At 45.4% G+C, this 12,477-nt stretch overlaps 1 protein-coding gene across 1 annotated transcript; it reads right to left on the reverse strand.

Annotated features, from left to right (window-relative positions):
* Positions 1-138: 138 nt before the first annotated feature.
* Positions 139-5,032, reverse strand: EXOSC9 (exosome component 9). Its single transcript, XM_030272007.4, has 12 exons — positions 4,887-5,032; positions 4,604-4,698; positions 3,896-4,015; positions 3,707-3,809; positions 3,129-3,266; positions 2,939-3,021; positions 2,674-2,806; positions 2,119-2,207; positions 1,790-1,936; positions 1,280-1,470; positions 899-977; positions 139-395 (listed from the first exon to the last, which is right to left on the reverse strand). Exons 1-12 carry the CDS (start codon positions 4,986-4,988, stop codon positions 314-316), a joined length of 1,362 nt encoding a protein of 453 aa, XP_030127867.4. The 5' UTR covers positions 4,989-5,032; the 3' UTR covers positions 139-313.
* Between the last annotated feature and the right edge of the window lie 7,445 nt (positions 5,033-12,477).

Here is a 12,477-nt window from a genome sequence, read left to right on the forward strand (position 1 = left end):
TTCATACAAAGTGGTTTGAGTGCAAAGTAAGATGTGGAGTAACAAGGACAAGAAGGTTTTAATCACAGCACATTGATTTTCCCCTGTGAAGAAAGCTCAGCTAGGTGTTTTTGCTGCAGCTGGATGCCAAACCTAGGATTTCAGTTACAGGCACCATTTCTTTATTTAAATCTGTATACAATCGTTTAACATATATGTAAAAGCAGAACCAGATATTGGGATGGGAGGAAATAAAATTATCTACAAAAATAAGCTCAATAATAATACACCAAAATCCATATTATACAGCATTCCTGCAGGAGGGAGGATAGCTTTAACGAGAAGTTCTCTTCTTTCTTCTCCTTTTGTTAAATGCTTTCTTACTTGGATTTTCTTGTTTGGAGCTGGTCTGTGTTCTGTCAGCAAACAACAGTTGTATCAGAAACATACTGAAGGGTTTTTCAAAATAACACAGGCTGAATATCCATAACTTGGAAACTACCCACCACACCTGGGGCCAAGGCATAAGTTAATCTTTTGAAAGTGCACTAACAACAAGGGTTTCCATGGGTACAGCAGCAAATCTCACTTCTTGGAAGTAAAACTCAACATCAGCTCTAGTGCAGCACACAGAATGTCTGCAGCAGCTCTAAGGAGCCACTGACTGAGATCCACTTGTATGCTCTCTCTCCCTCTGGAAGGACTAAAATGAGTTAAATGGCCAAAACCATCTCAGACAGCTGCAGGCCAGCCAGGCTCTGGTCTCTCAGGACAGAAGTGATTTACCCTAGATTTAAACTTCCTTGCTCTTGGCTGTATCTGATCAACTGAAATCTTTCTCAGCCTTGCCAAAATCCTGTCCTTCCTGGAAGTGCTCCTTAACAAACTTTTTCCCCTCCTAATTCCACTTGCTGGTTACCTTGTTTTTCGTGGTAATTCCTGTGGTTCCAGAATGACAACTTCTTCCTCCTCGCTGTCAGACAGTACAATGGGTTCATCTAAAAAACACACAAACCCCACCAACCCCAAACTGCTGGTCAGTTTTTTTTTGTACAAACAACCCCTGTAAAAAATAACCACAGCATTTTAAATGAAACATCTAGAGGGGTTACTGATTGATTTGGAGCTCTCCCTATACTACAGAAATAAAGTTTTGAAAATAATTGATTGGGTCAAGTGGAATTAGCAAATGTGTAAAATAGCTACAATGGTTCTTTCTTCCGTTAGACCTTTCACATTTTAATTATGAACTGTTAATAAAGTGATATAAGATCTGATATTAAGAAAAACAAATACTTACCATTCTTAGTTTCCCTCAGTGTACTCGTATCCTCAGTCTCCACTTTCTCACATTCAAAAGCAGCTGCCTCACTTTCACCTTCCTCTTCCGCTGTTTCTTCCTTCTCAGATTCTTCAAGGTCTCCCCAGGAGCTCTCTATTCCTTCCCCAATCTGGGCTGTCCCAGGAGTGTGCAATACTGGATTGGCAAAACTGCAGGAGTTAAGAAAAACCTTGGTGTTTGCTGGTAAAATTCTTTGTATTCTGAGAGCAAACCAGGTGGTTTATAAGCCAGGGAGAACAGCCCTAAAGGGGAGTTCAGAGTGCTACTTCTCCAGTCACTGTAATAATCACAGTTCTGACCTCAGCTTTGCACTTTAGGCAAGGAGTTACAAACAGACTGAACCAAGACCAGGATGATGATGATGAGGATGATATTTCCTGTCAAGGTTATATGCCTACCTAAGCTATGAGGAATATTAGATGTGTGTTTAGGCTGGTTTTCCCCTGAGTAATATCCTGGAAAAGATACACTTCTGAAGGAGGGTCAGCTTTTGCAATGATTTCTCCAGCCTGTTCTTCCACGTCGTTGGTGTCCACAGCAGCACTCTCCATTTTGAAGGCAGTGATCCTTTGGTTGGGGATGGATTCCGCAAAGCCGAACTTCCCGCCTTCTTTCCTGGTCATTCAGCAACAGACATTGTTTCAGGATAAACAAAAGTTGCTTCTCTTTTCAAGTTCAAATATACAAATGCTTGCTATTTAAAACAAATACAAATGAAGACAATTTGCTGATTGACATTAGGTTTTTTACTACATTTCTTAAAAACCCCCATTTCCGTCCCTTCCCAAAACACTCACCTGGCTTTTTGGTCATTTTCCAAGGCTTTCTGAATCAGTTCTGTTATTTCTGCGACCTTAACAGCTGTTATTTTACTGCATCTCAGAATCTGTTTGTTACACATACAAAAACCAGTTTACAACCAGGAAATCAAGACGTTTTTAACTGAAACTATAGAGCATCATAAGAATCACAAACATTTAAATCACAGGAATTTCAAACACTTAAAATATGGCACCCTTAGCATGAGGCACTGGATTCACTGAGACATGCAAAAAGTTAACAGCTTCCAGAGTGCAACTGGAAATAATCTGCAAATATTTTTCAGCCAGATCACAGGGAAAATAAAAAGATGCATATCTGACCAAAAACTGCATTTTCTACACCCCTTCAGCCGCATGGTACATAGTACTATGCTCTTCCACTAAGAGAAAAAAATACACAATCTTTTCCAATAAAATCAGACAGTTAATTGGTTTCTCAGCTTCCAAATGCCATGGATATTTCCACATCAAGACTGCAGCACAGGAACCAGTCTACACACCACAGAAGGACTGGTCAGAGCAAAGGTTTACCTGATCTGGCAGCAGCATGACCACTCCGCTGGACTGGATGGTACAAATTTCATGGTGTTTATTCATGGCAATTACGAGGAGCCCATCCATCACCCGCTCCTCACGTTCAGTTGGATCCACCAACAAATAGGTCCTAGAATTAAGGTTTGAAATATGAGGCAACAGTAGAAATTCGAGGCATCTCACTACCCTTAAAGACAATTAAACAAAGGAGTTGGCAAGGTTTATACCCCTTATGTGGGTACATAAGACCTCAAAATCTTACCCTTGATGGAAGAAGGCAAAACTGACACAAATGGGCATGTGGTGGATACTCAAGGGGACAGGATCACGTTCCTCAGGAGTGTACTTTGAAAGGAATTGGCCCAGAATACAGTTATTTATGAAACTCGTTAGATTTTAAAATGACAAAGAAATTTCAGGAAATTTAAAACAGAAACAAAAACCCAGCTTACCACAGTTACTTCCTCTCCTTGCACAGACACATCTGGCCTGCGAAAATGACACAGAGCTACAATCCCTGCTATGCTGGCAGCATCAGTGATGTTGCCATCATGGTTTAACAGGTGCATGTCCAGCCGAATTTGCCAAACCTGACAAAAATACAAAAAATACAAAACCGCTTGATTCTACAGAAATTAATTTTTCTTCAAAACTAGTTGTTTTTTTTTTTTTTTTTTTTTTAACAGACAAAGAACCAATATATTTTCCTTAGGTCTTTGACTAAGACGATTAGAGATCTAGGTATATTTCAAGATACCCACTGTGCCAGATTTAATTATGACAAAATATGCAGCACTTACTTCAGCACAATTTAAACAACATTCTGTAGGGTCCCAGCTACTTCAAAAAGCCTATGCAGACATGGAAAGTAAAAAATACCTCTCAAATCAGATGAGTGGATCTTTACATTAACCTAAAATCAGTACTTCTACTACCCAACACAAGACAGAGACCAACTTAAAATTGGACTACACGTATATTTTAGTTTAAAATACGTTTAAACCCACCGGGAATGAAGAAATTTTCCTACCTTTTCACCAGCAACAACACAGAGAGATTCAGTCTCAATGCATTTGGAATCTCTGAGGCATCGCTCCAGTAGTCTGTTCAGTGACACCACTAACTCAGATTGTCTGTTGGAATAAAATTAACCCAAAGTCAATATGATTACAGTGGCTTTTATGCCATCCCTGTTTAGTCCTTTTAAGACATTCATTACCTGCCAGGTTCCAGCCCAGGTGCAGCCATGGGTGAGAGCTCCAGATTAAAGAAGAGCACACCTTCCGTGGGCCGACTGGGCTTAGGCGGAACGAGTTCACACGAGACCTGTGCAAGAACCCTGCCAAGGCAAATAAACCACCAAGTCACAGAAAGTACCAGGGAAAATCTAGAAACAAAATACATACTTGAGAAAAAAAAAGCATGTGGTTAGAGTTTTAGTTTGTAATTCTCACTCCTGACAGTTTCTTGTTCAACGTCTGTCATACCTATTTAAAATTTGGTCAACAACTGAAGGAGCCCAATGTTAAGAACTAGAACATATTTCTGTCTTTTAAGATTAAGAATTGATTCACACACATGAGAAACTGTAATGACATATTTACGTAAATGCATATATTTCACTTTTACACAGGCAAAAAAGGGTCGTTTGGTCTGGGGAAGAATGCAAAATGTGAGACAACTGAATAAACAGATGAAAACTTGGGAACAATTTTGCATTTTATAAATTATTTGTAACTACAATCATCACGGAAACCCCATCCCTTTCCCGCTTCCTTCCTTTCCATCCTCTCCTCTTTCCTCCTACCCTTGAAATACTAAGGCTTTAAGGCTTGAAAGGTTAAACTCTGTTTACAGAGACCTCTGCAGGCATGGGCACCTCAGGCTCTATTTAACCCGGAGCCCGCGGCCGAGCCCCCGCGCCCACCTGGTCCTGCCCAGCTCCACCATGCAGCAGCCGCGGTCGGCGCCGAAGGAGACGCGGATGTTCCGGTAGTCGTAGCATTGCCTCCCGTCCAGGCGCTGCGGGAACACACGGACACACACATGGAGAGGGTCGGCGCGCCATGCCCGCCATGCGACGGGACCGCGGAGCAGGGGGGTTGTGGGGGGGGGCGGATCCCGGGGACAGCCGCGCTCCCCGGGCGGCGGGCAAGGGGATGGGGAAAGGGATGGGGAAAGGGGCAGGGAGGGGGATGCTGGCGCCGCACCTTCTTCTCCTGGATGGCGCGGAGCAGGAAGCGCCGCTCGCAGTTGGAGAGCGGCGTCGCCTTCATGGCCGCGCCGTGAGGGGGGCAGCGCGCGCGCGTCATCGCCGCGCGCCGCGCGTGCCCAGCCCGCACGCGCCGCGTTGCCGCCCTCGCGCGCTCCCCCTCAGGGAGGGCGCGGCCTCGAGAGTCCCTTAGCCGGACGCTCTGCTCGGGGAAACTTTTCCTGCTATCCAAGCTAAACCTGCCCCGACTCAGCTTCACGCTGCTTCCCCGAGTCCTGTCCCTGGTCACCAGAGTGCAGAGATCGGCATCTGCCCCTCCGCTGCCCCTCCCGAGGATGCTGAGGTCTCCCCTCAGTCTCCGCCAGCTGACCAGACCAAGTGCCCTCAGCCGCCCCTCACACGGCTTCCCCTCCAGGCCCTTCAGCACCCTCGTGCGCTCCAACAGCTCCATGTCTTTTCCTTATTGCGGTGCCCAAAACTGCACACAGCACCAGTGCAGGGTGTGAGGGCGTGCACCTCAGCACCTCAGCCTGAGGTGGCACGGAAGGCACAGAGGCAGCGACAGCTGGGTGCCGGAGTGCCGGTCGTCAGGAAAGCCATCTGGAATTAAAAGAAAAGAAAAAAAACCCCACAAAACATGCATGCCGGACATTTCGAGTGGTTAACACTATTGTGGTGCCCAGCCCTCAAGGTGCGGATGCCCCGCAGCCCTCAGGAAACAGTCGGGCCTCTGTCGGGCATAAATGCAGCCAAGACATCGGCGATGCCAGAAGAACATCCCTCCCTGCTGTTCTGAAATGCTGCCCGTAAGTAAAAAAGCCTTTACAAGTGGCTTTTATGCTTCGTTTGAGCTAAAACGAGAAAATCTATTGTCTTCCCACCAACACTGAACTCCAGACACTGGCATATTCCACACAAAAGTGTTGAAATATCTGTTACTCTGTCTTTTCAAGCCTTGTTAACACACCACAGTTCTGGTACAAACTAAAATGTAAGTCGTGTTTCTGAAACTCACAAGTTTGTGCCAGTGAGGACAAGTGCTGCCTGATTTCCCCATGCTGCTTTTATATTTTCAGTTTAGGATAAATACTGTCACAAATATTAGGTGTAAGAAAATATCTATGAGATTATAGAAAGACACTCCTTCTCCAAGGACAAAAAGAAACAAATTGCCCTTGGAGTTTTACTGACAATCTTTACGTGGAAATTCTGTCTGATTTAACTTTTTTTGTTGTGTGAATTTGGTAACAATATTCATTAGTGAGGGCTTGGGGTTAAATTCTGTAACTCTTCAAGTTTACTAACAGCAAATTTGGAAGCATTTTTATTGTTTGTGGGAGTTGTCCAAACTACTTTACTCTTCGTCAATTACAAAAATATGTTAATTTCAGCATATGTTGAGATTTCTGCTTGAGGTGGAGTGGGAAAAATTCCTGTTCCTGCTCTCTCAGTGAACTCTTAAGTGACTCGATGTATCAGGCTGGTGGAAAAGCACCCTTTTCAAAAGAGAAGGTGGTGGTGATGGTGAACTTCTGTGGGAGCTGGATGTAATTCCAGGGGAAATAAGTCATTTATTTGGGCTGGAAATCGGCTGTGTCCCCTTTGATCCACACAGTCTTCTTCACACAAAGGCTACTTTGCAGCTTTGGTGCTTGCACATGTGCTAGGAAGGGTAAAGAATTTCATGGACAGATTAAGGAGGCATAAAAGCACATCATTGGAAATCTGTAGGAGGAGGGTACACAGAAAACAAGATCAGTATAAATGGTTAATGAAATAGAAGCTGAATAATTTCTGTGTTTCTGAACACTGAAGGGCAGGGCTACAATGGTAATGAAATAATGGAAATACTCTGGGTGTTCAGAAGGAGTGAGTGTCGCACCCTGCAGAGTGAATAAATGAGTGAATAAATTACAGGTACTTAGGCTAAAGCAGGAATTTTTAGAAAGAAGATCCTGATGATCTACTGTGCCCACATGGAAGTGTTTCTTCATTTGAGCTGAATGCTCTGTGGGCTGAAATGCTTGAATTGGATTATCTTACTGAACCGAGCCTGGGGGGAAAATCGCATTTGAGGACTGGAGAAGAAAACCAAACTGCATCAGAATCTCTGCATCTTGACAGCAAGCTGCCAGCGATTTTTATGGCCTAATCAAAATAAATAAGAAATTGACCTTCTCTTTCTATGGCAGCCTTAACTGCAATGTGCCTTTGCTGCTTGGCTGCAAGTCCTGCTCATTTACACATATCATCCATGCATGACATGATGGATGCAGTGTTCCAGGTGATAAGGTTATTTGGGAAGAAAGACTCTGCCTAGATATAATAATGTAATTTATAATTTGTTTTTATGATGAAAGTTCCAGGGGGGGTGGGAGGATGGGCAATCCTTGCAAGCAGCCAGAAGTACCTCCTGCTGAGATGAGGAGCAGGATATTCTGGCCAGGATCCAGTGAAGCACTCAAACAAGCTCTTTATCTGGAGCACAGATAAGCACCTTTGTCTCTTATGTATTAGAAGGAATGTGTCACAGCTTCCAAGGCTAAAATTTAGAAAAGGAATTGCCTGCTATATATGCTGAAATAATTTTATTAAAAAAAAAAAATAAAGGGGGGGGGGATCCAGAACTGCCAGGAAATCATCCAAACACCAGCTTAAGGCAAGTTGGTAATAACACCTTCATCTGCTTGCTGAATGCTTGCTTGATCATGTTTCCATAGGCTAGATTTCAGAGTAAACCCCAAAATATTATTGCTGTTTCCACCTGTACTTTAGCCTTCACATCACCTCTGGGGGTTTACTGCTCTCATGAAAGAAGTTTTTTGCTCCAAAGGGTCCTGCCAGAAATTCTGAACCTGTAGACAGTGCTGCATTGAATGAACACTGGTTCCCAGCTCTCAGCAATCCCTTGGGAAAAGTGGAAAGTGTTTCCAAGGCTGGATGCCAGGCAAGCAACAAAGTCAGAGGAAAAGAAGTTACACTTCTCCTTTTATTTGTCTCCACACTCTGCATTTTCCTTGTCTCCAGGCAAACTGTTTCAATAATTTCTATGGATTCAAGTGAAACCAGTTGCTGAGTGAAGTGTCATGCTAAACCAGAATTGTTACAGCTTGAGTTGAAGGCTCTGAATATACAAATCAATGTCTGAGGTCAGATTTTAATGTGGTTTAAGATTTTCAAACCTTTTAGAAGCATCTTCAAATTCTCCTAAGAAGCAACAGATGTCCATGTTGAAGTAGAAACTGTAATTTTGTTTCATGGGGAATAGGCAAAAATAGACCAAAACTGTTGCCTGAATAAAAGCACTTTCTCATATCCTAATCTTAAATATTACTTGACAGATAGGTTAAACACTGGCTTGAGGCAAGAGCTCAAGAGTGTGAAAATGAAGTGAATATCTATTTGGAAGCTGGGGTGTTTTTTATTTTCTATTGGAAAGGTGCCAGAAAATGTTTGCTGATACATATTGATAGTCCTACAATACAGAGGAAATCCAGAGTACTGACAAGCTTATGAGTCGCATCTGATCCCTAAGAGATAATAGCACATTTAATAACATTGGGGGATAATCAGATAATCAAGTTGAACCATTAAATCAAAATGGCTTTTTTTTCCCCAATTAGTTCTCCTGCTTATTCAGCTTCCAAGTATCTATTAGAGACCAGAAATTAATCTTGACTGCCTTGAAATGCTGGAAGTCATAATCTTTCTCAATCAAGCATTTTTGTTGTTCTGCATGAAAAACCTCTCTTAAAATCTTGATACTAAAATGCTCCATTTAAAACAGGGGATGCATCTTTTTGTTGATCCATCTGATTTTAAATGAATTTTTACTTTTAAAGTTGTATCTTAGGATGCATGTGTTGTTAAAAGATAGAAGTGTGGTAGAGAAGTGCCTCCTGTTGTGTAGAACAGCCACCCATTAGTGTCTCGTGCACAGGAGCAGACTGTCTCACATGAAGAATTCTCTATGTACCACATATAAGTCTTAGTCTCTCCATATTTTCCAAAGATCCCAATTCTTCATTCCCTGCCCAGAAATTCTTACAAGAAAACTGTTGCGAGTAGTTGAATTCCTCGTAGTAATACAAGCAAAATGGGAAAGTGTCCAATTATTGTGTCAGAGACCACAGAGCCAGGATGAGCACTGGAGAATGATGGGTGCTGGCCTTGCCTTTTTCCACCAGGTAATGTTTTTTACAGTATGGATAAAGTTGTCCGAATGATGTTGTGTTACTTCAAGAAAAGGTAAGTGATCATTTTCCCAAATTGCCTCAAATTGTTCTATTGAGCTTTATTGTGAAGTATTATGCAGAGGTTCAACAAGGGTAGAAGATTTGGTGTAAAATCATAACTCAATACATATTTGTCTCCTTAGCTCAGATTTGGGGGTGATGCTGTACTTATGTTAAGAAGTTGGGAGTCTTGATGAAGTAGAATTTATGAGCTTTTTTTTTGATACATATTTCTTTAGAAAACAATACACTTTCTCAAGCCCTCACAAAATTTGCAGTATATGCAGCTGTGCTAATGTTCACTCTGTGAAATTTCACTTCCCTGGCTTATAAATCTGTGGAGGTTTTGGGAATATGACTTGAGCCAAGACAAATCACACAGGGAGGTGGAAAGACGGTACCATGAGAAGCAGAACTCATGGTGGGTCCATCACAATCAAATTGTTCACCAAAATCTGAGTCAAGCGGCCAAAACTCAGAATAACTTTCCTACTGCCACGGCAATACCTCACGAGTGCTTTTGCTCTGGGCCAAGGGCAGGGGTCTCAAATGTCTAGGAGAGAGACATTTTCTGGTGCCGCTGGAGTTCGGAGCTGTTTGGCCTGTGCCGGTGTACGGTGACACGGGCTGGGGAGGCGGGGAGGATGGGTACGCATGTGGGAATTTCATTCTGGATGGGAGGCTCCGACTCGAGGTGAGCCACCCCAGGAGCTTCTCCTGCTACTGACAGGTGGTCTCAGGGCATCGTTTCTGTGACAGGGGACCTGTGCCCAAGGCGCAGGGACAACACGCGCCAGATCGGAGCCCCGGTGCCCCCTGCACCCACCGCCCCTGCCGCGGTGCTCTTCTGCCGCCGGGGCTGCCCCGGCGGGAGGTGCCGCAGAGGCGGGGGGTGAAGGCAGGACGGGCTCCGCGGCCCCTCCGCCCGGTGCCCCTCTCTGCCGCAGGGGAGGAGGCTCGGCCGCCGCCGGCACCGGCACCGGTACCGGCACCGAGCGGTCCGCGGGGAGCCGAGCCACGCCGCGGGCGGTATGGAGTGGGAGCTCAACCTGCTCCTCTACCTGGCGCTGTTCTTGCTGCTGCTGCTGCTGCTGCTCCTCCTGCTGTGCCTGCTCCTCCGGCAGCTGCGGGGCTCGGCGGGAGCAGCCCCGCGCCGCCTCCCGCCACCCCGGCAGCCCTGGGCTGAGTGCCGGGAGCCGCGAGCTGGGAGCCGCCCGCCGCCGCCGCCTCGGGCCGCCCCCAGGTGAGTCCGCGACACACGGGGAGGGTTGGGGGCCGCCCCCGGGGCCGCCTCCGCCTCTCCGCGTCCCCCGGGAAGGCACGGGCTGGGTGCTGCTCCGCCGATGCAGCATCCCCTGTCCTTGACCGTGCTCCGGTCCCCCGCTGTCTCTAGAGTAGCTACGTTTGCCATGTAAAATTCAGGAGAAATTTGAAGGTGCGCTCACCCTGAAGCTTTTACTCTGTAAGAAAGTATTATAAAACTCGCCTCAGGCTCTCTTTGTAGAGGAGGTTATGTGGCTTTTCTTTGGCATACAGAGATCCGAATTTGACCTGATTAGAGAATTTTTTCATGTAGTGTTTTCCAGTGCAGAAGACACCTTTTAAAACAACTTCCCCCCTCCCCCAGCTTCAATCACATCTAATTCAGTTTTCCTCCTTTTACTCCACAGGAGCTATTCCATCATATAGCTAAAATGCCAAGTATGCTTCACTCCCTGTAGAGTGGAGCAGACCTGGCAACAGCCCATGGCTGACCCTACCCCATCTCTGATGTCCCCCAGGGACCACTTTGGCCCCAGCACAGCAGCTGCTGCTCTCCAGGTAATGCCTGGGGCTGGTGTCGATGTAGTGTGGCTGAGCAGCCACCTCCTGCTGACTGCCCCCATCCTGTGCAGGGCATCAGGGGTGGCAACTTGGCCACTGGCCTTTAGGAAATTTGTGTTTGGGGCCTTTAGGAAATTTGTGTTTGGGGCCTTTAGGAAATTTGTGCAGACCTTTGGCTGCAGACCTTTCACACCATGGTTTTTGATAGCTCTCTGGGACCAGGGTGTCTTTCAGAGAGTGAGCTTAAGTGAACATGAGTTCTGACCTGAGCTCACTCTGGTGAGTTTCTGCACCATGGACAAAGATGGACAGACACCGGTTTGTCCCTATAGGAAGGACCTGTGGAAAAGCTAAGAATAGGTGCTATCAGCTGTGCAGTGAGCTTGGCAAAAAAAGTACTTTAGTGCTATAGAGCTGGTGGTCTTGTTTAAAGTGTGGGGTTTAGGAGTTCTTCTTTAAGCCACATTTGGATGGCAGCTGTGGGGGTGGTGTGGCTGCAGGCAGCCGGGTCTCCAGTGTTGCTGTGGGGTGTATTTTTACAGGGCAGGTTGCTGCTAATTCAACAAGTGCTTCTCAGTACACGATCTGCCTGCCTCACTCCTGCTGTGCATTGCTCTGTTACAAGGCAGCGTGCTGTGAGCACGAGGACGCTACTGGAAGGAACGTAGGATATTCCAGCTCTCCAGCCCTTGCTGCAGTGATCTGAGCTCTGTTCTCCTGCTCGCTGCTGGTAAACTTGGCATGGGGGAAGAGTCTGCTAATGATGCAGGGGTAGTTACAATCAAGTTGGAGAGGCCCTCCTCCAGAGGGTGTTTGCACTGCTCTGGCCCTTCTTCCAGCTGGTTCACTATGGCTTTTTATTTCAAGCTTTTGAAATTGTTACACACTCTGGAATTTAGGTCAGGTCTTTTATTTGCATCATTACAGAACCATCAGCTCTTACCCAGACTGTCCACCCAGACAGTCCCACTTGGCAGGGGCTTTGCAAGACATAGGACATGCTCTTTGGGGTACTAGTCCTGTAGTCCTGGGGTACTAGTGCCACACTGCCTCACACACCTTGGGCCATGAGGATTTGCTGTCTGTAGCCCCTCCTAGTGCCTGATGCCCCACCTGCCCTTCTCCACTCTTGGGTGGTTTTTTTCAGTCATGGAAAAATGATGAGAGAGCAATCCAGTATAGGTTTCCCTGTCAGTGACCCATCAGCCTCTTATCTCTATGGTTTTCATGTTCTTCCTTTGTGAAAATTGTGGGAATGATTTTGACCTCACATCAGTGATTAGAAAGAATGGTTTGCTCAATTAATATGAGTAGCCATAAAACTGTGACACATATTCTGCATGAGCACCAAGAGATTACCTTCAGAAGGTGACTTCAAAGATAAGTAGCACTGAAGTGCTTAAAATCTTGGGAATGGTTGGGGCACTTCTAATAACTTGTGTTGCAGAAGCCCTTCATACTTATTGTATTGCATGGAGCAGAGAGAATCTGATTTTTGTTATGACTTTTTACAAACATGACTGACAGGGC

This window comes from Taeniopygia guttata, chromosome 4, assembly GCF_048771995.1.
Source record: "Taeniopygia guttata chromosome 4, bTaeGut7.mat, whole genome shotgun sequence".
NCBI lineage: Eukaryota > Metazoa > Chordata > Aves > Passeriformes > Estrildidae > Taeniopygia > Taeniopygia guttata.